A 27,709-nucleotide genomic window follows, 5' to 3' on the forward strand; every position below is an offset into this window, starting at 1 on the left:
TCATGGATTTTTTTTTCACATTCTGTCTCTCACAGTTGAAGTGTACCTCTGGTGCAAATTATTGACCTCTGTCATCATTTTAAGTGGGGGAACTTGCACAATCGGTGGCTGACTAAATACTTTTTTGCCCCACTGTATATATCTCTATCTGTGTGTATGTTAACCCACCAAAAAGAACAGCGGCGGAAATTTCTGGAACACACAGCTGACTGCGTTTTGAAAATAAGGAACATCTAGCTTGACATTTCTAAGTGTTTACCTGATGATACAGTCAGAGGAAATGTTGATGACCAAACAAAGTGAGTAACAGAAACACTTTTAATGCCACATGCAATGGCATTTATGCAACTGCATACTTGTTTCACAAACTGTCAGAAGCATAATGGAAAACTGATAAAAGCAATATCATTTAATATTATATTACATTTTCCAGTTTTATAAAACATTGTTTTTACTTATTAAATTAATGGCACTGAAATCAGAGAACTTCAATTAATTTAAAGAATTGTGCACAAATGTAACCAGTTCGGTTAGCAATAGTGAGCTGATGGATGACACCTAACAAGTATGCAGTGAGAAAGCACAATTAATTGAGGTGATACTTTTATTGAGAACCTTTTAAATATAGTAAAAAGATTTACCAAAAAACAAACAAAAACTGACTTCATCTTCTTTGATATACGCTAAATGTTATGTAAGCAAGGCAGCAAAGCACTCTAGCACAAGCTGTCAGAGTTGCTCTCAATAAAAATTATGGCACAATTTTGGACACGTTTGTAATGTCTAAAGCAATTGATCACATCCTGGATAAATTAAATTAAAGCAGCTTTAAGAAATGTTACACATTAAACAAGAAAAAAACAAAAAAAACAAATGAAAGCAAAGATTTTACAAAACTTTAAAAATCAGTAACATTAAAAGTCAAACTGACTTGTTCACCTGTAACAAACCAGGAAGTAAAATGATAAAAACAAGTCTTAAAAAAAAAATAAATCAAGAATTCACTAACAATCCGTGCTCCGTGTGTTCCCTGACCCTGACGTATACGAGTTGCTTTTTTTGGAGAACTTCAAAGCGCTGAAGGAGACCCTCATCCTCTGCGCTGTCCGCTCACTTCGACACAGGAATGTGTTCTTCACGTGCTCCCTGAAGTCTTCGGAGATGAAATAGTAAACAAAAGGGTCAAAACAGCTGTTGAGACTGGCCAAGCACAGGGTCGTGATGTAAAACCCATACAAGTTGTTGTCCGCCCCTTTAAGCAGGAGGATGTAATGCACCATCAGCATAATGTTACTCGGGGTGAAGCACAATAAAAACATAACAAGGACAGTGACGATCAAGACCACAGCCTTTTTGCGTCTCTTGGCAATGGCAGGATCCTTCATGCTGTTCCTGAGAGCCTTCAGCATGAGAACATAAGATACGATGCACACAATAGTGGGAACGACAAATCCCAGCATTCCCATTGTCAGAAAGTAGCCTGCTGCAATCTTCTTCTGAGAGGGCTTGGTGACATCATGGCAGGTCAGGATTTCGAGTCTTGCTATCTTAACTTCTTGATTATACAGATAGAGAGGGATGCTGATGAGCCAGACCACCACCCAGATAGTGACGGAGACAGAAACAGCTACACGGTTTCTCTTCTGTTGCTGAGACAGCGGGTGAGCCACAGCCCAATAACGCTGAACACTTATACATGCAATAAAGGCAACTGAGCAGTACATGTTGCCGTAGAAAAATGCTACCAGCACTTTGCATAATCCTTCTCCGTAGATCCAGTTGTTGCCATTGAAGTGGTAAGCGATTTTTAAGGGGAGCCAGATGACAAAGAGCAGGTCAGCCAGAGCCAGGTTGGCCATGTAGATCGAAGATGGGTGCTTTTTCTTGGTCCTGAAGAGGAAGACCCAGATTGCCAAGGCATTGGTGGGGAGACCCACCAAAAACACAATTATGTAAATGATTGGGAGAAAGACGGTTGTAAGGCGACCGCTCAGGACGTTTTCGTCATTTGGATTGATCCACAGGCTTCCATTATTCTCTGTACCTGTGAAGCCTCTGGTTTCTGTGAAGTCACAATATGAAAATATATGAAAAGCAGAAGAATAACAGGTTTACGGTGTGTATAGGAACAAATGTCACACCCAGTTCCTTAAGCTTAGGGCACTTTGACCCGTTTGCGTTAGTTTATGAGTCACCTGTATGCATTACAACATCCATTAAACTGTAGCTGTTTCTGACCAATCACACTGATGCAAACAAATGAATGTATCCAAGACTAAAACATCAAGCAATGACATAAGACTTCAGCACTTTAAAAAAAGATCAAATTAATAAATCAAAACATCCAATTATTTTCAAAATGAACAGTTTGCCAGTCACTACGGTATGGTAATAATGGCTAAATCAACAGGTTGAAATATTACCTGGGTGCATCGTCAGGCAAGTTTGTGTAAAACACAAAATCAGGAACAGGTGAATCGATCCTGTAGTCCACGACATGACTGCAAAACTTAGTTTAAAACACAATATTATAGCGAACGCGGTCTATCGGCAGCGACCTTAAACCATGTTTTAACCGCTAGTGCCGGCGAACTAGCTGACAGAGCCCACAGTCAGCTAATTTACATACCAGCGTGATGTCAGGTGACTTTACAAGAGACCTTGCGTAAGACTCAGGCCAGCCCTGTCTGGGCTTGACTTGCGCTTCTAGCCGAAGCTTTATGGCAGTGCTTTTCCAGCTTTGCTGATCAATGTTCAGGGGTATGGCGTGTTATTATTTATTTAAAAATAAATCCGCGGAGAATTTCACGATTTTTGTATGATACTAAAAGCACTGAAAGTTACATTGAAGATTTTACGGACCTAAACAATAGTCAGCGAAAGACAAACACTACCATAAAACCTAGAATGGAACCACAAGAAAATTTAACCGGCGGGTGCGGCTTATGCATCCTCTGCCGCCCCAGACTGTGATGTGAAACGCAGTCTCAGTACATGTTGTTGAAGGATGTCTGAATTCCTAAAATGCATCAGAAGGACAGCCAAGATGGATTTGGATTTAATTGCAACTTGACAATGCAGAGTGTTTGTGGAGAGTGTTACTTAACTGTAATGTAGCGCTACCTGCTGGAGAGAAAGGCACATGGACATTGCTGCTTACAGATTAAAAAAAAAACATCTCCAATGTGTAGATGTTTATTCTACAAGGTTTTGCATGTATTTCAATACAAATAAAAAATGAGTATCCCAGATATTCTGCCTAATAAAAAGGAAAAAAATAGAAGACACATTTTTTTAATCAGATTATCTCAGTTATGCAAAGATGAACAGCCCAATATGCACAAAACGACCTCCAGCAGGACACTGGTCTGAATGTATCTGACCAAACAATCAGAAAGGTCTCAGGCCTGAGCTCCTGATGTCCTCTAGTGGGCACTGTGCTCACTGCCTGGTGCCATGGAGCCAGATTGGCATTTGCCATAGAATACCAGAAATACCAGGGCGACCGCTTGCACCTTGTGCTTTTCACAGATGAGAGCAGATTCCTATGGAGTAGTTATGTTGCCTGTAAATCGTTCAGCATGACAGATTTGGAAATGGGTCAGTGATGCTCTGTGGAGGCATATCCATGGAGGGATTCACAGTGCAGGGTTCTTGTGGTACAAGACAATGTGAGAATATACAGGCAGTTCCTGCAGAATGAAAGAATTTATACCATTGACTAGACCTCACGGCCGCCTGACTGAAATCCAACAGAATACCTCTGGGACATTATATTTGTGTCCATCTAATTCTAGATAGCTAGAAGAAAAAAAACCACAATACACATAATAAAAGATTAAAGTACAGTTTATTAAACACAGAAAAAAAATACTTCTGAACTGCCCAAGACCAACAACTCCTGAACCACACGTTGTCTTTATTTTCTAAGATATAATTACTCATAATGTTAGCTTTGCAAGAGATGGGCAACTTGCACAGGTTGGACCCCACCTCTTGTCCTATGGAATGTATATTGTTTATGTAAATGCATATTTTCTCTCCTGGTGTTTTCTTTCTTGTTTCTTAAAAGGATCTCTCATTGACCATGTGTAGCCATGACCCCAAGATTTAAAACTATTTCTGTTGACATGACCGGTTCACAAAGAAGTGGAAGGTATTCAGTTTATTCTAATCATGAATATAGAGAATTTAAAATCTTCCTGTTAGCTACATGCTCTTATGTCAGCAGCTTTGACAAATTATGACAAATTGCTGATGTTATATTATAACTTTAAAATAACAGTTCAGAATCAATGAAAGTGTGACAGTCAGTCAGGCTAGTAGTTTCTTGTTTGGCTTGTCCTTTTTTGGCTTTTGAGGCTTGTTTGGAAAGAACCCGCTCTGGTAACTGAGGTCTTGATTCTGGACTTTTCTGTTTGACTGGATTTCAGCATTTGTCTTTTGCTGAATCTTCATAAATAAGACGGTGAATGAGTGCTATTGTCATTATTACACTTCAACATATTGGATAGTTGTTTCTGGAACTGCGAGGATCCAAAGTAGTAGAGCAGGGGATCCAGGAGGCAGTTCAGACTTCCCAAACAGAGAAACACCAGATAGAGTGCGTAAGAGCCATCAGGTGCCTCCTGGCTCTTCTCTGTGTTAAGTTGCAGGTAGTGTGCGAGCAGCAGGCAGTTTGTAGGCACGAAACACAGTAAAAATATCAATAGCACAGTCAAAGTCATCACTACTGCTCTTCTTTTCCTGTGTGATGTTTCTGGAACATCATATTGGAGTCTGCTCAGCGAGCAGATGACTCCAGTGTAGGACACCAATGTGATGAGGAGAGGTATTAAGAAGAGGAAGCAGCAGAGAGTGACGAAGTATGTCTTTAACCAGATGATCTTATTTGTGGAGTGGACATCATGGCAGGTGGTGATGTTCAACTTAGTTAGGTTAAAAGTCTGATCAGAGGAAACAAGAGGCACAGAGCCAGCAAAGGATAACAACCACATGGTTATGCAGGCTATGACTGTGGTCCGTGAGCTTCTCCAAGCCAGAGAGTCAATGGGATAAACTACAGCAAGTAGACGGTCCACACTGATGCAAGCTATGAGAAGAACAGAGCAATACATGTTCCAGTAAAAGGCAGCAGTGACCACACGGCACATGGTCGAGCCAAATTTCCAGTTGTTGCCTTCAAAGTGGTAGGAGATCTTGAAGGGGAGCATCAGTGCAAAGAGCAGATCGGCTAAGGCCAGGTTCAGCATATAAATTGCAGCTGGCGTCTTGGGACGGATCCAACAATTGAAGACCATTATGGCAAAGATGTTAATTGGCACACTGATGGAGCAGATCAGTGTGTAGAAGCAAGGTAAAAGGATGGTGGACACAGGGCCAGTAAGAAACTCCAGTGCCTCTTCTGAAGTAACTCTTTCTTTTGATGATGGTAGGACAGCAAAACCTGCTTCAGTTGGTGTCTTTGTTTTATTTTTTTGAGTGCCTAAAAGGAGAAAAAAACACTGTCACTGTGATCTAAGATATAGATATGGAAGCAGAAGGAACATTAAATCTCATAATAAAGGAGGAACTCCAAAAACTAAATGGGTAAAACACAGAAACATGAATAAAGCAAACACAGACGACATGGCACAGAAGGAAGAAAGACTGAAGGAGGGATTAAACTAAAGAAACTGAGAGCTATAGAAAATACGCCAAGAATACACAAAACAAATATGCTGAAAATATTAAACAAATCAGAATAGAACATTTAAATCAACAAAACTTTAAATGACCCAGTGCCTTGACAACATTTTACTGAAAAGTTAGTATCTTGGCTGTTATTCTGAAGCGCCACTCTAGCTTGTAACATGAGCCATTACTTTTTGACACTTTTTAGCCTTAGACATTCATGATAGTTATAAGACGTGATCTACAGGCAACTGAAACTCCGGAGGTTGAATGAATGAATTCTTAAAAAATAAACCTGTCGCTAGAATAGACTACTTTCATGTTAATATTTTAAAACATTAGGCACATCCTGAGATTCCTCTCTTTTGTGCACCGACCCCAAATAGGCTGTTGTGGCTGTGTATGATTATTCCACCCTGAAGTACTGGATTGTTAAAAGAAGATTGTTAAAAGAATAGATTGTTTAACTGCCAATGTGTGTTTTTACTTCGACAAATGACATTAAAGAAGAGCAGCATATGCTGTTCACCATCAGCATGAGTACAACCCACATACTCAACTCTGTTGCTCAACCTAAAAATGCATTTTCCTTACAAATTTGGCATTATTTATGTCAGGGGGTTGTGTCATTAACCTTTGGCTCTCGTCCCTCTGTGTCCACTTGCTCTCTCGCCCCGTGTGTTTCCACACCCCTCCTCACCTCTCTGTTTATTTATTGTGTGAGTTTCCCTTTGTTCATCGTCACGTCGTCTGGTCTTCTCATGTCACGATCCAAGTTCCCATGTTCAGGTTTTGTTATGCCCTAGTTTCGTGTTCTATGTCCTTAGCATTTAGTATTTGAGTTCTCCCTGTTTAGAGGTTTTCCAACAGAAATAATATTTATTGGCAAGGAGCATAGTTATCATCAAGAAATAATGAACCAACCACACATTTCTTTAGTTTTTCTGCTAAGGTATTATTTTGTGATTGAAATGTGTTGCAGGTAGATTGTCTCTAGATAATTGCATAAATATCTTAAATAAATAAATAAATAAATAAATAAAAAATACTGACTCTGTGTAGGATACTGAGTTTAAAATATTAATAATGACAGGTAACAAAATCTTATTAATATATTAATATTCCCTCTGTATATGAGTAGAGGGCAGAGACTGAACAGTTCAAGACAAAACAGTGTTTTCAAGCTTACCTGAGGTATTTGAGGCAGAAATGCAGCAGAAATTAATGAGAAGGAACAACAAGAAATGTGGTGAAGCCATGTCTGTAGCTCTCTTGTTAGGAAATTATTTGACTTCCTTAAAGGTTTCCGTCTCCTTAAAATGCCAGCTTCAATGAATACACCCTTAAATGACATGTTTGTGCCTGCTGTTTGCGTCATATCTGCCTGTGTGATCTGGTTCAGGTTTCTTCGGAGCTCCATTTACTCAGTGGGAAAAAATTATCGGTAGCCAGATACATTAAGAACACATACTGAAGAACATTTTCCACACTCATGTATGTATCTTATCATGCTGTCAGTGGCAAAAAATAGTGCTTTTATTTTATTCAAACTAACGTGAAACTCTTATTTTCAGTCTCAGTAAATTTGGCATTACTTTCTTCACTTTATTTATCATTTGTTCATGTTTATTTTTTAATAAATGTTTATTTGTGATCTCACTTCTTAAATTAAATAAATTAAGCATTGTCTTTGCCATATTTTAGGTTATGAAAGCAAGGACAGATGATCTAATCCCATTTTTACAAAATGTGAAATGTGAAAAATGTGATCAATATGCGTTTGCGCTGCCAACGGCCTCACAATTTACTACTTCTACGCACTGTGGGCCTGCACAGGTAAGTTTCCTGGCAGGTGACTTTAGGCAATACCATTCAGGGAAATTAAGTGACTGTTGTGTAAAGAAATTAAATCTCGTATGGTTTCCAAATCCTCCTGTGCTGACTTGTCCTTTCCATTTGTCCCTCTTCTTTGTTGCTCTCTCTCTCTCTCTCCTGCAGGGGACTGCAGCGTTTGCTGTAAACTCAAACAGCTTTTATCCAACTGCAATAACACGTCTGAATACTGCTACAATAAAATCTCCATCACGCCACTCGTATTAATCTATTCGCTGACTGAAGTATGTATGTGGGAATGTATGTGAATGTTTGCTGATACTATTCTTATTAGCACTTTAAGTATTTTATATATTTTATTTTTTGATTTTATTGAATTTTATTGTTTTATTTATATTTTGATATTGTTAGGGATGATGCACTGATCGGGAACCATTTTTAATTTCGTTGTACCTGTGACAATGACAATAAAGACATTCTAATTCTGAGTTTCTGCCCTTTAATTTTGCACATCTGGAGGAGCAAAGTTCACCTGTTTGCAATCATGTCATCTCCTTGCTCCTATTTAAAGTTGAGGTAGCGTTGCTGTTGATGGCTGATTGCTGCACTGATCCTGATAGTGAAACTGGTTCCTTTTGTCTGAATCTTTCTTTCTGAGAAGCCATGTAGATCTGAGGGACAATCTGAACAGTGATGATCCAGACGAAAATTCTCTCAGTACCTTTATTTCTCATATTAATGATAATATCATAAAACTGTTTATTTAAGGTAAACCTGTATTTCCTCAACAGTAAAAAAATCCAGACTATCAACACAGTCATGCACAGTCGAGGAGCGTGTGAGGATACATTTCACTGCATGTTGTACTGGTATAACTATGCATGTGACAAATAAAGAATCTTGAATTTTAGGGAGGAGATTTCCAAATAAAACCCTTCCGATTCACCTTCCTTTTACTACCTCCAATGCCAAAATAAAAGACAAGAAAAAGAAAAAAGGACGATGAGCCACGGATGACAGCAGAGAAATATGACGTTATTCTTAAAAATGAATTAAATACAGCTTTAATATTAATGCAAGGTTGCCACCAGCAGAGGGCAATATACAAAAACTTATCAGGAAAGATGTGTCACTGCTTCTCAGTCCTTCCTTGTTTAAAACACAGTAACAAATGAATGTTTTCGAATCCTGTAACTGAAAAACATTTATTCATATCGTTTCTTTTAAATGAATGTGATGTCTAAAACTTTACTACATACTTTTACACAGAGAGTGCATGTTTTGTTTATGATATGTTCTACATTTGGATCTACTACAGTATTAACGCCCTCAATGCAAAGGTTTTTACTTCACTTCACATGCAGCAACCAAAAGCATCTGTCATTTAGGGGAGGCATGAATTGGGTCAGCTCTGTCTTTAGGGTCAGTGGGTAACCTGGAACTGCACTAACTGAGCTAGATACTTCTAAATAAATATGCAGATCATCAAAAATAAAAGTGGGGAATGACTGCTTCTGAACCACAATGAGCATCACTCTAAGTTGCCTCTGGTGTCCGTGTCTGCTGGTTTGTATTTCCAAGTTCTAAAATTAAAAAGTACAGACATTCTGAGGTCTAAATACTTATGTTAAAATGTACTCTGATAAAAGTTGAAGTACTGATTCAACTTCTTTGCTCAAGTAAAAGTGGAAATGTAGTCTATGAAATGTACTCAAAGTAAGTAAAGTAAAAAGTGGCTCTTTTGAGGACATTTCGACCAGCTTTTTTGTGTGCAAAGATAACTGAACCTTGTATAAGTTAATTTAATACAATTATATTAGTAAATTACAGCCCCTAAATTGTCAGTGGACAGTTCATGCTGTCGTTATTATAGATGGTACAAAGTTGGTATGTGTGGTAGATGAGAAATTTGTCTCATATCATACCTTCATTGTTGTTTTAAATGTTGTTTTGACTGTGTTACATGCAATGGGAATGTAAAGAGAAATGAGTAGTAACACTTTTGCCTTGGTTGATTCTGTATTGACTGGTTATTAGCTGAGTGTGAGCTGCGTGCCAGTGTGTTCATTCATCTCCCTTTCGTATGTGAGTTAAGAAGACATATTTACTGTTACAGTTCATGTTTTTCAACGGTTTAAACAGAAAAGAAGGTAACTTAGTTTGGACACTGAGTGCAGCATTTGAAATGACCTGACACTTAAAGTTACTCCCTTTAGCTAGATGCTGAAGTACAGTGACCACAGCCTAAAGACATCTCCACTCATTACGTTGCTGTGCCGAACAAACCCAAAATAAAAACAAAACAATACAACGCTATGATGATGCTATAAATTATGCATGCTTTTGCCTCTCTGTATGCGATAAGCCCAGGCAACTGATACACCATTAAGATTGTCTTTCATGTGTTACTGTTCAGACTAAAAATCAGTCTAATGTTTGGCATGCGATGTGAAATAATAACTCCTGTCAAATTTCTTAAACCAGAAGTAGCAAGCCTATTTGAAAAATTTAAAGAGTAGACAGTATGGTATGATGCCAGTCTGTCTCTCAGTCTGTCCCATCAAAATAAAGTACCACCCCCACCTGTGGATTCTCAGCAGAGCTGAAGTTTTTTTTTTACTGTGTATTCTGAAAATCAGAACAAATAAACTGCAGAAAATAGTTTATATGAGAGCTAAAATAAATTTGAAAAAGTACAAACCTACTTTTTTTCCTATTTTATTTTGTCCATCTAATCATACAAAACTCAACAAGTGACTTGTTACGAGTCTAGCCTCCTGTTTATTTGATGCTTTGCTATCCAAGACATCTCAGTTTGACTTTTCTGGCAAATTTGATGTACCCTGAAACTTCATCTTGTATGTAATTTCTCTCTGACATGTTTTACCCTAAAGAATTTATAATTATAAAACCATGAATGAATATAAAATCAAGTTTCTATATAATTATAAAAACCCGTTCACAGGTGAAACTTGGATGTTGGACAAATGATGTCTTAATAATGCATAAATACACATGTCCCTATAGTACAGCTACAGCACATGGTTTGGCCTTATTGTGCTTAAATCTACAAACCCTTCCCTTAAACTTTTCCTTCTTGTTTTCCTTAAAACCAACAGTGTGTGAAATGCCTGTTGACAACCTTGAGAAAACAGACCCTAAACCTACCTGCTGTACCTGTTGATTTAGTAATATCTTCCTGGATGGCCTGGTTCCAGGTTTTCTTGGAACAGTGAAAACCAATATTGTAAATAAACAAACAGACGATTAATTCAACATGCATTCTGAAGGAAAACTGACACATGCAGCATAATAGACTTGTGAGAAAAAAAAACATAAAAAGCTTCTGTTACTGCACGAACTGGTCTAGATAACTAGGAAGAAATATTCCCATCATAAAAGATAAAAGTAGAATTTACTGAAAACATAAGTAATGCTTATAACCTGGGCAAGACTGCTCCTGAACCACTATGAGTTTTTGGGTTGGTGTTAGAGCCCCTTTGTGTTTCTTTTTTTATTTCTGTGTTTGTTTTATAAACACTAAAAATGGTTGCCCTGGAACAGAATGGTGACTTGCCCGGGGTTTACCTTGCCACTTGGCAGCTGGGATAGGCTGCAAGAAGGAGACGGTATTCACTTTTAGGACTTCCTGAGCTTTTACAGGTCCAATTGACTGCACAAAGTCGCACAGTGGTGAGGCTAGCCTTCAGTGTATCTGATGCTGCATGTGACAAAATGGGTGAGAGTACCACTTGTCCATATTCTTAGTTAACATTCTTGTTTTGATTTAACCATATTTCATGTGTAGTCTGCAATAAACAAACCCTGGATAGTAGATGTTTGCCTATCTTTTGCACTTTTGCAGATTATATAACATCACATCTTGGTTTAAATCAATTTTTGACAAGTTTGTTAAGTTAACATGTTATTTAGTTCAACTGTTAATTCGTCTTGTTTAAACTCACCTTACCTACCTGTGTTCCAGGAACAAAAGGAGGAAGGCTTTACTTCCTGTATTTATACTGTAGCTTACTGGTTAATCTGAGGTCACAGGAAGAGACCAGGAGGAGAAGGGGGAGAATCCTTGTAATTTAATAAAGTTGATTTTAGAGTGTTAGTAGGGAAATTGATTTGTTGTAATATGTATTGACTATACCTTAGAGTTTTATTGCTAGGAAGAGTAGCAGTACAGGTTGGAGTATAGAAGAGTTTGACTTACCTACCTTAATCGATTAGTACAGGGGTGAATGAACTATTTAAACAGATGAACGCAGGTGTTCAGGGAGGAAGGATCAGGTCAGTGTAGCTGTGTGCAGTTTGACCTTAATTTCCGTCGATTTAAGTTCAGTTATGTTTATTTGAACTGAGTTAATTATGGAGTTGAGTTTTTTTATTTATTTGTGTAAATATTGGTCACAAAATGGTGAATAAATCACTTGCTCACTGGACAGTATCTGTCTCCTGCACTTCTTTGGCTGCTTAAGTCAAGTCCTACCACACTGCACTATCATATAAATATTTGAAAAATTCTTTTTTTTTTTACATTTTGAGAGCTCGAAATTATGTTTGGGTTTTTTTTTCTAGTGCTTTCAACACTATCGCAGACATAAATTTGAAAGACAAGCTGGAGTGCATCTCACCACATGGATCCTGGACTATCTTACCAACCGCCCTCAGTATGTAAGGATCCAGACCGTGTGTCTAGTAGAGTAGTTGTGCCTGCAGCAGACACTCCACAGGGAGTGTCTGCTGCAGGCACAAACATTCTCTACCTACACCACTGAACCTAGGTGTTCACATGACTTGACTGGACACACCCTCTTGACCCAGTGGAGGTAGCCAGTTATAGGGGAATGGTGGTCAAACTGTCATCCCTGCTGGAGAACACCTCCCACCCCCAGACAGATCACCCGGACAGCACTGAGCAGTTCCTTCAGTGACAGGTTGCTGCACTGAGCAGTGAATGTACAGATGTGAAAACACACCACATATGCACAGACTGTGGTCTGTACATATCTTAGTGTGCAGTACACAATACCTGCAGCTAATAACAGCCAACCACTGCATTGTGACACGATCTGTTTTCCTGCTACTAGTAAACCGTATCATTTTATCATATACACAAAAACACATTTAATGTTTATGTACATATATTTAAATTATATTTCTTCTACCCTGTATAGTGTATATTTTCTTCTATTTTTGCAATATATTATTGTTGTTAGGTAAGTTGCATCTATTTATTCCTGTCTACTTTGCTGTTGTAACAACTTCCCCATGTCTTGGGCTAATGAAGGCTATCTTCTATCTCATCTTGTCACTGATAAATTAGTATCACTGGGTTTGATACTGTTGACTGAGCCAGATGAGTTATTTTGAGGCATAACACTGGGGTGTCTTTTCATTTTTATCTGACACGTTTTAGCCTGAAACATTGATCATAATGCTAAAAATCATCCACGGGGAACTGAAACAACAACACTGGGTAAAAAATAACTGTTAAAATATATATCCACAATTCTAAAAGAAAATATAAAAATTATGACCCACTGTAAAATGTAAATAGTATTAGAATTAAATCATTTGCAAATCTCATAAACCCATAGTTTATTCACATTGAACAGATATCAAATGTTTAAAATGAGAAAATGTATCTTTGTAAGAAAAAAAAAGTCATGTTGAGTTTGACAATAATTCAATTTAATTTTATTTATATATCAGTTTTATATTTTCTTTTTTGGCTTCCTTAAAGCCAACTGAAATGTCTGCTAACAGTTCCAGCCTTGAAGAACACACCCTAAACCTACCTGTTTGTACCTGCTGTTTCAGGCTTCCTGCCTGGCCTGGTCCCAGGTTACTTTGGAACACTGTTAATCTAGTGAAAACAACTCTACTCTAAATAAACAAACATACAACCTAAATTCAACATGCACTCTAAAGAGCATTCCAGGAAGTCTTTAGCGAGCATGATTGTTCTTAACTGAAAATCCTGTGTGTGAAGAGAAATAGGTTATGATGCACACAACAGTGGGGATTACAAATCCCAGAGATCCCACAATCAGGAAGCAGACTGGTACAGTTTTTTTTATTAGCGGGCTTGGTGAAGTCATGTGCACAGGCGAGTTTAGATCCATATAGTATCATCCTTAAAAAGAAGTATAGAGATATTAGGAATTGCTCTGACATCTGCTTTCTCTGTTATATTTTACTTCCTGATTACAAGGGGTCACGACAGCAGGTAACCCCACATGTGGCGACTAAATTTAAAATTTAAATTTAAAAAACAAAACAAACTTCTGATTAGAAACGGTTTATTATGAATAGTACAGATCCCACATATTTATCTGATCAACCTAAATGGTGGCACTTTAATATTACTGCATTAATATTACTGCAGTTGATGATGATAACCCTTTATTTCAGACATATAAAAGTTCAACCAAAGACATGCAAACATGAAACACATAAAGGTTGAGGGAAACTTAAATACAGGGGAAGAAGACACAAGGGGAATCTAATAAAGAAATGAACTTGGCTAACTTAATTAACTTAAACATAAACATCAAAATAAACTAAAACTTAAACGCTGGGTCAACAGACCCAGGAATGTGACATTCTGTTGATTTACCTTATCCATCATTACCTCCACTTCCCCTCAGCACTGGCATACGCTTGACACAAAGAAAAAAAAAGAAAGGAAAATCGATGTATAAATGTAGATATAATGATAAATATAATTCAGATCAAAATCAGCAAATGGAACTATGAGGGAGGATGTTTGAGGCTTATTTTTTATATGCAGTGGAAAAATCGTGTTTATTTTTACGATATGTCCTAGATTTGGATCAGTTTTTAACATATACCAGTTCAAAGGTTTTTTACTTAATCTGCACTAACTGGTCTAGATAATTAAAAATAAATATTCACATCTTAAAAGATACAAGTAGAATTTATTGAACACATAAAAACACATCTCACCCGGGTAAGCCTGACTGCTCCTGAACCATCATGAGTTCTCCTATTGAGGATTGGTGTCAGTGTCCCTTTTGGCATCTGTGACTGATCATGTGTGTCTATGAAACAAAGATTTAAAGCTGTTTCTGTTGAGATAGCCGTGGAAGGTATTCAGTTCATTCTGATCATGAAGAATGATATGCCCAGAACTCTAAACGCTCCTGCTAGCTACGTGCTCATGTTCACAGCTTCTGAAATTTCATGACAAATCACTGATGTTATTTTATAACTTTAACAGCTAAGAGTCATTTAAAATATCAGCTCAGAGGAGTAGTATTTTCTTATTTTGGCTTCTGAGGCTTGATTGAAAAGAACCCCCTCTGGTGGAGATGTTTTTTCCAGACCTCCTGAATCTCCATGAAGAAGTTGCTGACTGAGTGATATCTCTGCGCTGTGTAATGCTCTTACACTTGACCATGTTGGATAGTCGTTTCTGGCACTGGGAGGATCCAAAGTAGTAGAGCAGGGGATCCAGGAGGCAGTTCAGACTTCCCAAACACAGAAACACCAGATAGAGTGCGTAAGAGCCATCAGGTGCCTCCTGGCTCTTCTCGGTGTTAAACTGCAGGTAGTGTGCAAGCAGCAGACAGTTTGTGGGCATGAAACACAGTAAAAATATCACCAGCACAGTCAATGTCATCACCATTGCTCTTCTTCTCCTCTGTGATGTTCCTGGAACATCATGTTGGACTCTGCTCAATGACCAGATTATCTGAGCGTAGGACACCACTGTGATGAGCAGAGGCAGGAAGAAGAGGACACAGCAGATGGTGAGGAAGTATGTCTTTAACCAGGCGATCTTATCTGTAGAGTGGACATCATGGCAGGTGGTGATGTTCAACTCACTGACGTAAAATGTCTGGTGGATGGTAAAAAGGGGAATCGAGCCAGCGAAGGATAGCATCCACATGATTATGCAGGCTATGACTGCAGCCTGTGGGCTCCTCCAAGTAAGAGATGCTATAGGGTAAGCTACAGCAAGTAGACGGTCCACACTGATGCAAGCTATGAGAAGAACAGAACAATACATGTTCCAGTAAAAGGCAGCAGTGACCACGCTGCACATCGACGGGCCAAATTTCCAGTTGTTGCCTTCAAAGTGGTAGGAGATCTTGAAGGGGAGCATCAGTGCAAAGAGCAGATCAGCTAAGGCCAGGTTCACCATATAGATTGCAGCTGGCTTCTTGGGACGGATCCCCCAAGCAAAGACAATCACGGCACAGAAGTTAATTGGCACACTGATGGAGCAGACCAGCGTGTAGAAGAAAGGTAAAAGGATGATGGACACAGTGCCAGTTAGAAACTTCAGTGCCTCTTCTGAAAGTCCAAAAGATGTTTTATTTGATGAATTATGTGGTGAATTATTATTATCATAGTTAAAAACTGCTCCAGATGCTCCATGCGCTCCTGTTTTAAAAACAAAATAGACTTGTCAGTGAATTCTAAAAAACAGAAATCAAAGGTTATTTGCTGGATATAAAACTATGATGGTAACATTTTCTTAGAGTTTACAAATCAGAAACAGACGCAGTTTTAAATCTGTTTGTCCGCTGAATTTACTTTTTAAACAAAAGAATTAAAACACATCCAAAGTCTTCTCTTGTCTAGTTTTGCCCTAAAACTTGCACAAAGCTCAGCGACTGGGATGGTTTGCCAATTAAAGGTCTCTCATCTCAGTTGCAAGCAACTGCAACCAACAAATAAAGCTTATCCATCCATCCATCCATCCAAAATAACATTGATGAGGCTAGTCTTCGGATGCTGCTGTTTGGTCACAACAACTCAGTCTGACCTTTACGTGTGCACAAATTTGACAGACCCAAGAACATTATCTCAAATATATTTTAAAAGGAAATGCATATCACAGTTTCAATTTCTGAACATGGTGAATATAATCTGATGTAAAATTTGTGTATACCTTTCAACACTAATGTTCCTCTTCAGATGTGCAAGCTGCCAGTGCCATAGCCATCAGTGCAAGACTATACATGCAGGCTTTTGAACTAAGGGCTGATAACATGCCTGATGTTTGCTTTCCTTTTTAGTCTGTACCAAGGTCATTATAGTTAACTAAAGATAAACTAAAACTAAACATGGATGTGAAAAAAAAGCATTTTAAATAATTAAGATGAAATAAAAACTACAAATTTGAACAATTATGTGAAGTTGGAAACTAAAATAAAACTAAAACTAAGGTAAAATATGGATGAAACATCTTTGCTTTCTGACATATGCCCTCCATCCAATAATTATAATTTAAAAAACTATAACAAACACCGAAAGCCATTCAAAATGAACTAAAACTTAACATAAAAAATTGAAACTAAAACAAAAATAATCCCCCTCTCGACACTAACTGACACTAAACAAAACGGGAAATCTTTAAAAAAATCATTAGAAAATATAAAAATATAACTCTTGTCTGGAGAATGCAGTATTTTGTTCTTTTTAAAAAAGATTTTGAAAGCTTGAATCGTCTCACCACAAAACAGTTTTGTCCATTTTAAAATCTAACATTGTTCTTGAAATAGTACACTTTTTTATGTCAGGATTTCTATTGAAAATTATTGCATTCACCAAAACATTTTTTGAATTAGTCTTGTATTTGTTCTAACACAGATAACAATAAGTAATTTATTTGGATTTTATGAGTAGAGACCAACCAATTCAAGACATCACAGTATTTTCAAACTTACCTGAAGTGTTCGCGGCAGAAATACAGCAGAAACAAAACAGAAGTAACAACAACTGTGTTAAAGCCATGTTTGCTTCTCTCTTTCTTTCCTTTTTGGCATCCTTTAATTCAACAGTGTCTTAAATGTCTGTTTTAGAGAACAAGAAGAACAAGAACATGCCCTTAATGTACTTGTTTGTATTTGCTGGCTTTCTGCCTGGCATGATTCCAGGTTTCCTTGGAACTCTTACACAGGGAAAGGAAAATTCCTGGATGTTGGATAAATTGCTTCTCAGTTCTACATGGGGCGGCAAAATATCCTTAGGCAATATACTAACCCCAAGTTGCCTTCCGATGCATTCATTGGAGAAAAACACGTTTTTTTGAGTCAATTTTTACAACATTTACAACAATATTTGTAACTTTTTATATTAAAATCTAAATGTTACGTCTAAATAGAGCTGGGCGATAGAACGATAACGATATGTATTGCGAAATAACTTTTTCTCGATAGAAAAATTTAACTATTGCGATAGGCCTCACCGCTCTTGTTCTCTTAAAAAAAAAAGAATAAAAAGAACAGCCAATCCAAATTAAGTAGTGCAGAGCCGAACCAATCACAGCCGCAGCGGCACGTCACGTGACTTGTTACATACAGCACAAGTGCCAAGCCGCACATGTGTATTTGTTTTGGGAAGCAGCCCGCCGCCGTGCCGCCCGGGTAATGGAGGAAATGAGTGTGCCGATTAGAGAAAAATCAACCGAGAGTGTGACCGAAGGTTACCGAAGAGAAAACAGATGATGGCTCCAATGCCGGAGAGATTGTTGAACGGAAGAGCCATAGAAGTTCCGTAGTGTGAAGGTATTTCTGCTATTTCAAGTCAAACAGAGTAGCGCGCACTGTAAATTGTGCCGAAAGCAAGTCTGGAAATACAATAAAGCGGTGCATGCTCAATCTCTGACTGGAAGCGCTAATTCGTCATTCGGCTTTTGTCAGACTAAAGTAACTGTTAAAACTGTTTGAAAAGCTAAGCTATACAACAAGGAGAGATTGAGAATTTCCTTTGAGTTCTCAGTTTATTTGATATTGACAAAAGTTAGTCAATTTTGTCTGTTCTTCTGTAAAACAAGCTAAGATTTATTTTTAGAATTAATATTTTGTTTCTAAGTGGAATTGACAATTTAGTAGTCTGTTTTGTTTGTTCTATTTTGAAACGCTTTAGCGGCTGCCTTTTGTGTAGTTTGCAATATTTGCCATTATTTATCTGAAAAAGTCTCATGTTCCTTAAGTACATCTACCCTGTTGAACTTATTATGGGAAATAAATATTTAAATAAAAACAAGCTGCTGATTATTTCACATTTTACTTGTGAGCAACGGCACATTTAAATCTTACAAATATAGTTATTTGGCTTATATCGTGATATATATCGTTATCGCCTGAAATGAAAAAAAAAAAACATATCGTGATATGAAAAAATCTTATATCGCCCAGCTCTACGTCTAAATGTTTAGCTAATATGCACATTTATCCTGCTGGTCAGAGGAAATACCAAAATAAAAGCTTTGTGAAAACCGTGCCTGTAGTGGCGAGGATGTGTGACTGTGGTCCCCTAACGGTTACTTCTAACCGCCATATGTTGCTTCAGTTATTTCCTACGAGCATTTCTGGTAACTTAACTGAAAACATTAGAAGAGCCATTTTGGTGGTCTTTCAGCAGTAGTGCAATTTTAGTGGATGCAGTCTCCACAATCACCAAAGCACTTGGTGAGTTTATTGCAGGGGTGGGCAAACTTTTTGATTCGTGGGCCACATTGAGTTCTAACATTTGACAAAGGGGCCGGAACAGGAGTAGATAGATGGCATGCTTTGAAAACATCACCTCATTGGGGGAAAAATACACATCTTGGGATATGGAGAAAACATGTGCTTTAATTTCCAATGAAAATGAAGAAAAGCATTACAATAAAATCTCTGACTTCGAAATGAGCCTTTAAACACTGAAAATCAAATAAATGAACATTTTATTTTAAAGCACTGAAAGTTCTGTTATCCTTCAGGATATCACATCACTCTCCTCCTAACTCTTTTTTTTTTTTTTTTTTTTTCAAAAACGGTAGGAGATGCAGATGTACTTGTCCTGTTCCTTTTATTCAATTTGTTTCCCCGGTGCCAAAAGTCAACAACGACCAGTGCAAGGACGAAACAGTGTCAGCAAGTCAGTCTGTGAAGCGTTATATTTGATCTGCGCGCACTGTTCATTTTAACAACGTGCGCATCACGGAGAGACACACATTTTAATGGGAACAGTGTTGTTGGTCTCCTTTTTTAACCAGCGCATCAAAGTCTGGAGTTAGTTTTGTTGTGGCGATTCTCAGGATTGATCTGAGGTGTAGGTCTGTTAACTTGGATCTGTGGCTGGCTTTGTTGATGTTCATGACGCTGAATGTCTGTTCACACACGAAGGTAGAGCCGAACAAAGCCAACATCATCTGCGCTTTTCGCCTTAGATTTGGAAACGCGGCATCATTGAGTGAAGCATAGAAGTCATTTAGTTTCAGAGAGCTGAATTTCCCTTTTAAGGCAGGGTCGGACTGAAGGTCGATGAGTTCGAGCTGAAGCTCCTCTGGAGCTGTTTCGGGGTCTTGTGACAGAGGAAAGGCCACCAATTGAAGTGACTTGTCAATTTTATCGAAATCCAAAAACCGACGGCAGAATTCTCTGTGCAGTGCATCCAGTGACTCACTGTATTTCTTTACTTTTGCTCCGGCCTCTTTCAGCGTGGCTAGTGTAGGAAAATGAGTGAATGACTTGTTCAAAATCTGCCTGGAGAATAAAGCCAGCTTTAATTTGAAGGCTTTCACGTTTGTGTGCATGTCATGCACAAACTGGTCCTTCCCCTGCAGTTTCACATTGAGCTCATTCAAGTGTGAAAATACATCCGTAGCAAACGCGAAGTTACACATCCAGCTCTTGTTGCTCAGCTCAGGAAATTCATCAGTCTTCCCCTGCCGCTCCAAAAACACGCCAATCTCCTCTTTGAGCTCCCACACTCGTTGAAACACTTTGCCCAAACTCAACCAGCGGACACAGGAGTGATAAAGCAGGTCCTGGTGATCCAGGAACGCAATGAACTGACGGTGCTGAAGTCCCCGTGCGCGTATGAAGTTGACAAGTTTCACCACAGGATTCACAACATGATTCAGCTGTAACACCGATTTACATAGAGATTCCTGGTGGAGGATGCAGTCGAGGAAAATCACATCCTGGTCAGGGTTTTCATCTTTCACTTTATTCTGGATTCTCCTCAGCAGGCCAACGTTTTTTCCCGTTAAATTTGGAGATCCATCTGTGGTGACGTTAACAAGCTTACTCCAGGGAAGCTTCATGTTTTCGATGGCAGCAGACACTCGTTCAAACAAGTCCTCACCCCGTGTTTGTCCTTTCAGAGACTCCATTGTCAAAAACTCCTCCGTTATTTCAAAGGTTTTGTTGATTCCTCGGATAAAAATGAGGAGCTGAGCAGTGTCTTTGACATCATTGCTTTCATCCATTAAAATAAAATATGTCTTAAATTAAAATAAGTAAACTGTCATGTTTATTGCTGCCAAAAAAAAAGTTAAACACATTTGGACAGTGAAGGAATGTCAGGATTCTTGCTCAGAAAAAGGAGCTGATCAACATGCTCTGAAGTCAGAGCATGTTCCAGTCCACGAAAAAATTATTTGTAACAAAATATCGATTTCTGCTGTCCCTGTATCAATACATTATTAGCAAACAAAATATCACGATACTACACAGTATCGATTTTTTCCCCCACCCCTATGAAATAGTCAATAATTTAAAAAAGTAGAATATAACCGACAGGGGCATGTGATAGGATGTGGTACTGCAAAAGAACAAGAGCAAAGTAAAGAAAGAAAAACCTATTGTGTTTAGTTTTGATAAATTAAAATTAAAATGTATCATTACACTCAGAGGATCAATATGAAATCATAAAATATGCAACTTCTGTATGAAGCACATGACTGATAACTGTTCTGTCCTGAGCTTTTTGTTTCCTATAGCACCCGCTTGACCATAACACCACGCCTAAGGAGGGTAATTGCAAATATTCGAGGGAGGAATATCACCAAAAGTGGGAAAGGTAAGCCCTGATGGGGGTGATAACACCATGAATTTCACTTATGGTCAAATTCTTAAAATTCGACACCAAACATAAAATTTCTCCAAAATTTAGAGACAGAGTGGAGCTCATCTAGATTTGGAGGGTTTGAATCTATAATATTTTGAAATAACACTCAATATAATGTTGACCATGTTGATTATGTTTATACTAGTGTGCAAAGGTTGGCTAATCTGACCAGGGAATGCAATAAACAGGAGTGTCGGAAAAGTTGGTGTTAAAGCCACCTCTGACAGTCCAGACTAGGATGGCGTTGGACATCCTCGGATGGGAACAGGGTTGGTGTGACCAAGGTGTGGTTTGGCTGGTTGTATGTATATTTCAAAATAATACAGCTACCAGTTACCAGGGCATGGAAGAATGACAGACATTATTAAATGAGAAGGAATTTTCTGGGATTGAAGATCCTCTGGGTAAGTGTTTGACCAAAGCATGCATAAAATAAAAGCTATCATTTTGTTATTGATTGGTAGTAGATTGATAATTGGCCACATTCAAAGCTGTATTGACTTGTTGTGGATGCAGTCTACGTCATGTTTAAGAACTCTAATTAACAGATTGAAAACAGCGACATTAAGGGAAGAATATGCAGTGCCGCACAATCAGATGCCAGTGACGGTTGGGCTCAGTGATGAATCAGGTGAGCTGGATTCATGGCTGAATCAAGACATAAATTCCCCTGCTGTGGGCAATAAGGGAAAAACAGTGGGTAAAAAGGGAGTTACAAATGTGAAGTTCATATTAACACACAGGTTTTGTTTCTAGGCAGTTCTGCGGATGCAGGCTCTGGGCGGAGCCAGATCTAATATGATAATTAAATTGATTTCATTCCCTAACACAGGATGACAAGACTGGAGCAACGATACTTGAGAGAAGAATTTCTGATTTTTATATTATGATAGGATGTCACTAACCTTTTCTTTTAATTTTCTCCGATGAATTGACACATGGGAGTGTGTCAAAAAGGGGGGAAGTTGAGTTTTAACATCAAACAATGGTTTTATGAACATTTTTATGACTTTAGTTGTGTTTTTACTAATTTAAGTATGGTAAAACTTCAGCTTATAATGATCCAAAAGTTCCCAGACATTTTTAGAGAACCAATGAGAAGCATATAGCATTATTTTCATGTTTAAGCATTAATGATTGAAATAAACTGAATAGCGTTTAGAAGATAAAATGCCTGTGTTCATGAGAAGCTGAGTATCATACTGGAGAGGAAACTGTGGGACGGCAGGCTGAATGAAACACATGATTTTTGTGAAAAAGGTGGCAAATGTTAGAATTAAAAATGGTTAATTTGTTTTTGATTTCTTTTACTAAACTAAGTGGTTATCATTAATTTCAAGGTTCAAGGTTCAAGGTTCTTTATTTGTCACATGCATAGTTATACAAGTATAACACACTCCTCGACATGTGCAAAAATTGGGGGGGGGGGGGGGGGGGTGTAGAGGAAGAACATTTTATATATATATATATATATATATATATATATATATATATATATATATACACTCAACAAAAATATAAACGCAACACCTTTGTTACTGCTCCCATTCCCCATGGGATGGACGTAGAGACCTAAAATTCATTCCAGATACACAATATAACCATCCCTCCCAAACAGTGGTCACAAATCAGTCCAAATGTGTGGTAGTGGGCACATCTGCTATATTGAGATAATCCATCCCACCTCACAGGTGTGCCACATCAGGATGCTGATCTGACATCATGAGTAGTGCACAGGTGTACCTCAGACTGCCCACAACAAAAGGCCACCCTGGAATGTGCAGTTTTTTGCGCTATTGGGGGTCTGGGGACCCAGAACCGGTCAGTATCTGGTGTGACCACCATTTGCCTCATGCAGTGCAACACATCGTCGCATGGAGTCTATCAGATTGTCAATTGTGGCCTGTGGAATGTTGGTCCACTCCACTTCAATGGCTGTGCGAGGTTGTTGGATATTCGTGGGAACTGGTACACGCTGTCGTATACGCCGGTCAAGCACATCCCGAACATGCTCAATGGGTGACATGTCTGGTGAGTATGCTGGCCATGCAAGAACTGGGACATTCTCAGCTGCCATCTGCCCTGAACAATGTGAACCATGATTCATCCGTGAAGCGCACACCTCTCCAACGTGCCAGACGCCATCGAATGTGAGCATTTGCCCACACAAGTCTGTTACGGCAACGAGCTGGAGTCAGGTCGATGAGGACGACGGGCATGCAGTTGAGCGTCCCTGAGATGGTTTCTGACAGTTTGTGCAGATATTGTTTGGTTGTGCAAACCAATTGTTCCAGCAGCTGTCTGGGTGGCTGGTCTCAGACGATCTTGGAGGTGAACCTGCTGGATGTGGAGGTCCTGGGCTGGTGTGGTTACACGAGGTCTGCGGTTGTGAGGCCGGTTGGATGTGCTGCCATATTCTCTGAAACGCCTGTGGAGACGGCTTATGGTTGAGAAATGAACATTCAATGCACGGGCGACAGATCTGGTTGACATTCCTGCTGTCAGCATGCCAATTGCACGCTCCCTCATTGCTTGTGGCATCTGTGGCATTTTGCTGTGAGACAAAACTGCACATTCCAGGGTGGCCTTTTGTTGTGGGCAGTCTGAGGTACACCTGTGCACTACTCATGCTGTCAGATCAGCATCCTGATGTGGCACACCTGTGAGGTGGGATGGATTATCTCAATATAGCAGATGTGCCCACTACCACACATTTGGACTGATTTGTGACCACTGTTTGGGAGGGATGGTTATATTGTGTATCTGGAATGAATTTTAGGTCTCTACGTCCATCCCATGGGGAATGGGAGCAGTAACAAAGGTGTTGCGTTTATATTTTTGTTGAGTGTATATATATATATATATATATACATATAGTATATACACTGGGTGAATGTGCAGTAGTAGCAGCAAGCAGGTGAATTCTGTACATTAATATGAATAGACATCTGAGTATTTTACAAGATAGACAATATAAACATATTTAAAATTAAAGGAATTGAAATGTACATTGTGCCTTGGTTTAGAGTGTCTGGAAGAGAGTCCTGTCTCAGTCAATTATAGATGATGTGAGAGGGCGGGTGTGTGTGTTTAGGGCACGGATGGCTTGGGGATAGAAGCTCCTCTTGAGTCTCTCTGTCCTTGCCCGGAAGATGCGGAACCTTCTACCAGATTGCAGAAGTTGGAACAGTTTGTTGCCTGGATGGGACGGGTCCTTCAGTATCTGCGCTGCTCTAGTCCGGCATCTCCTGGTGTAGGTGTCCTGAAGCAGGGGGAGAGCAATCCTGCAGCAGCGTTCTGCTGTACGGATCACTCTCTGGAGAGCTTTTTGGTCCTTCACACAACTGTTCCCGAACCACGATGTCATGTTCTGTGTGAGGATGCTCTCCACAGCGCCTGTATAGAAAATCCTGAGGATCTTTGGAGAGACCCTGAACTTCCTCAGTTGTCGTAGGTGATACAGGCGCTGCCTAGCCTTTTTGGTCTGGACCTGAATGTGGGCAGCCCATGTCAGGTCTGAGGAGATGTGGACACCAAGATACTTGAAGGACTGCACCCTCTCCACTGGAGCTCCATTGATGATAATGGGCTTGTAGTCTCTGTGCTGACCCCTTCTGAAGTCCACCACCAGCTCCTTGGTCTTGCTGACGTTCAGCTGGAGGTGGTTGTCCTGGCACCACGATGCCAGATTCTTCACTTCATCCATGTAGGCCGCCTCATCGTTGTTGGAGATGGCACCCAACACCACTGTGTCGTCAGCAAACTTCACAATGGTGTTGGAGCCATGGGTGGCCACACAGTCTGAAGTGTAGAGGGAGTAGAGCAGTGGCGAGAGGACACATCCCTGAGGTGCTCCTGTGTTGATGGTGATGCTGTTGGAGAAGCACCTGCCCACCCTCACCACCTGAGTTCTGCCAGTGAGGAAGTCCAACACCCATGCACACAGACGGCTGTTAAGTCCCAGATCCCTCAGCTTTGTGAACAGTCTGCAGGGCACTATTGTGTTAAACGCTGAACTGTAATCAACAAACAGCATTCGCACATAGTTACCCTGTTTCTTGTCCACGTGGCTGAGAGTGGTGTGTAGGACGTGGGCAATGGCATCCTCTGTGGATCTGTTGGATCTGTAGGCGAACTGCAGCGGATCTGTGGTGTCTGGGATGGAGGAGGAGATGATGTTCTTCAGCAGCCTCTCAAACACCTTCATTACTACCGAGGTCAGTGCAACTGGCCGGTAATCGTTCAGGGATGAGGGTTTGCTGTTCTTGGGCACAGGGATGATGGTGGATCTTTTGAAGCATGTGGGGACCACAGACTTCGCCAGGGACTCGTTGCCTTCTGAATAGGAAGATGTAGGTAACACCAGACTGCAGATGAGCTGCATACATGGCTGGACTGGGACAGAAAATTGGCCCGGACATTTTGACTAGAGACTGGCCGCCATTATAGCAAAAATCATAAAGCCTTTGAATGAAAATAAACACTGTTGTGACAGTGATGTTCACTGTTTTGATGGTATATATGCATCAATCTATCAATTGTTTGTTGTAAGATTCAGATAATTATTTTTTAAAAGCTAGACATTTTAAATGAGAATAAGAAAGTATTTCTTTGTGCCCCCCTTTCCCTGTTAATGCCCTACCTGCCCCCTGGCAACACTTTGCTAGATCCGCACCTGCACAGTTACCAGCTGTCAGCTACATGAAAAAAGGATCCTGGGGTTATTTGTCTCTCAGAAACAGTTCATAACTTCCCTTCAACTCATTCATGTCACCTAAAAGGTAAACCTGTTTCTCCATCACCTGCTCAGCTCTGATGATCCAGTAAGGACATCTCCTGGTTTCATCTTCATGTTTCCCTCTCACCAGATATCCAAACCACATCATGACCAGCAGCTTTTTTGCAGCTGTGGCTCCAGCAAACATCAGCTGATACTAGAAATTAATGTTAAATAAATTCTAACAATAGCTGATCAAGCTTAAACGTGCTGCTGTTGTTTAACGCGACATCAGCTGGTTTCCTCTTTCTGGCGCAAAGTGGGCGATAAACAAACAAGAGAGCCGATCAGCTGATCATTGATCAGTTTCAGGATTGAAGTAGAAACGGGAGAGGGAGGGGAGAGGATGAAAGGAGAAGAGGCAGCTGTGCAGCAAAGACACAGAATAACTCCAGCTTTGTGTCTTTTTCATTGTAGCTGAATTACGGGACAAACTGTTCCTTTTCACCTCAATAAAAAACGTGTAATATTTTCTCTGAATACCAGACGGGACGGTTGGCAACTCTAATAACTTATGAACAAAATAAAGTGCAACATCAGTAACATCATAGCACCACCCAGCTGTATAGAAACTCCGTCATGCTATCTAGCATGCAGTACGAAAAATCAGCATAACGAAAATAAACTCCGCCTAAACTTGGTTCATATCTGACCCAGAGAGACTGCAGGTCATAACTTCTTACCTGAAGTTCGTTCACACTTGGACCGGCGGCCGCCTCGGGTCTCTTTTCCTTCTGCGTCCCTTTTCCTTCATCCACCTGCTGGCCTCCACCACTTGCTAATGTTACTGAATCTGTGGAAGCCACCACACGAAGTAACGAGTAACGACCCTATCTAAATCCCAGTAACAACTAACGCGTTCCTGATTTTGGCATAATAACTAGTTACCGTGCTCGTTACCACAATAATAACGTAGTTACTGTAACGCGTTACTTAATAACGCGTTAGTCCCAACACTGATCAACACTACAATGAGCGGGTGGAGGGAGGTTTGGAGTCTTCTCTCTCTGGGGGGGGGGGCTAGGAGGAGGAGTTGGCCGTCCAACTGCGGTCTGGAGTGTGGGGCCTCCCTGCTGCTGCGGACTCGGGGCGGTCCGCCTCTCCCCACCGCAGGGAAAAGGGTAACACCACCTGGGTCTGGGTGCAGTTCCCCCCTCCAGGGGCAAGGGTACCTAGACCCGGTTCGTAGAGTACGCTTGGGGAGTGTGATTGTGTGTACAGTGTCTGTCTATGTCTGTCTCCACGTTGGTTGAGTGTGGAGTAAGTGCATATGAGAGCATGAGGGTGGGAATGGATGTTTGTATCTGTGTGTGCCTGTATGTCTGTGTCTATATGTCAGGTTGGGTATCAGACGCCACCTCTCTGGGGACATCTCAGGCCCTCCAAGGTTTGGAGGCCTATCTCCCCCCACCACCACTTCTCCTGCCAGTGGCAGACTCCCTCAGACATCGGTGCGTTGGTGGTTCTTTGTGTCTGGGGATGGGCATCCAGGTACACACCGGCTCACTCCTTGGCGGCCGCTTATCGGGGCCTGGAGCCTGG

The 27,709-nt window shown here is 39.9% G+C and overlaps 4 protein-coding genes across 4 annotated transcripts; all 4 read right to left on the reverse strand.

Annotated features, from left to right (window-relative positions):
- Nucleotides 1-1,004: 1,004 nt before the first annotated feature.
- LOC146629315 (proteinase-activated receptor 2-like) lies at nucleotides 1,005-2,499 on the reverse strand. The gene is made up of 2 exons (XM_085358496.1): nucleotides 2,424-2,499; nucleotides 1,005-2,062 (listed from the first exon to the last, which is right to left on the reverse strand). The coding sequence occupies exons 1-2, from the start codon at nucleotides 2,497-2,499 to the stop codon at nucleotides 1,005-1,007; spliced, it is 1,134 nt and encodes a 377-aa protein (XP_085214622.1).
- A 1,955-nt stretch (nucleotides 2,500-4,454) lies between these two features.
- On the reverse strand, nucleotides 4,455-6,932 carry LOC146629316 (proteinase-activated receptor 1-like). Its single transcript, XM_085358497.1, has 2 exons — nucleotides 6,863-6,932; nucleotides 4,455-5,485 (listed from the first exon to the last, which is right to left on the reverse strand). Exons 1-2 carry the CDS (start codon nucleotides 6,930-6,932, stop codon nucleotides 4,455-4,457), a joined length of 1,101 nt encoding a protein of 366 aa, XP_085214623.1.
- Nucleotides 6,933-14,782: 7,850 nt separating this feature from the next.
- Nucleotides 14,783-17,283, reverse strand: LOC146629317 (proteinase-activated receptor 1-like). The gene is made up of 2 exons (XM_085358498.1): nucleotides 17,217-17,283; nucleotides 14,783-15,927 (listed from the first exon to the last, which is right to left on the reverse strand). Exons 1-2 carry the CDS (start codon nucleotides 17,281-17,283, stop codon nucleotides 14,783-14,785), a joined length of 1,212 nt encoding a protein of 403 aa, XP_085214624.1.
- Nucleotides 17,284-19,492: 2,209 nt separating this feature from the next.
- On the reverse strand, nucleotides 19,493-20,749 carry LOC146629318 (general transcription factor II-I repeat domain-containing protein 2A-like). The gene has a single exon (XM_085357127.1). The coding sequence runs from the start codon at nucleotides 20,747-20,749 to the stop codon at nucleotides 19,493-19,495; it is 1,257 nt and encodes a 418-aa protein (XP_085213253.1).
- Nucleotides 20,750-27,709: the final 6,960 nt, after the last annotated feature.

This window comes from Diplotaxodon limnothrissa, linkage group LG7 (assembly GCF_057381915.1).
Source record: "Diplotaxodon limnothrissa isolate DT_005_m linkage group LG7, D_limnothrissa_male_GT1.1, whole genome shotgun sequence".
In the NCBI taxonomy this organism is placed as follows: domain Eukaryota; kingdom Metazoa; phylum Chordata; class Actinopteri; order Cichliformes; family Cichlidae; genus Diplotaxodon; species Diplotaxodon limnothrissa.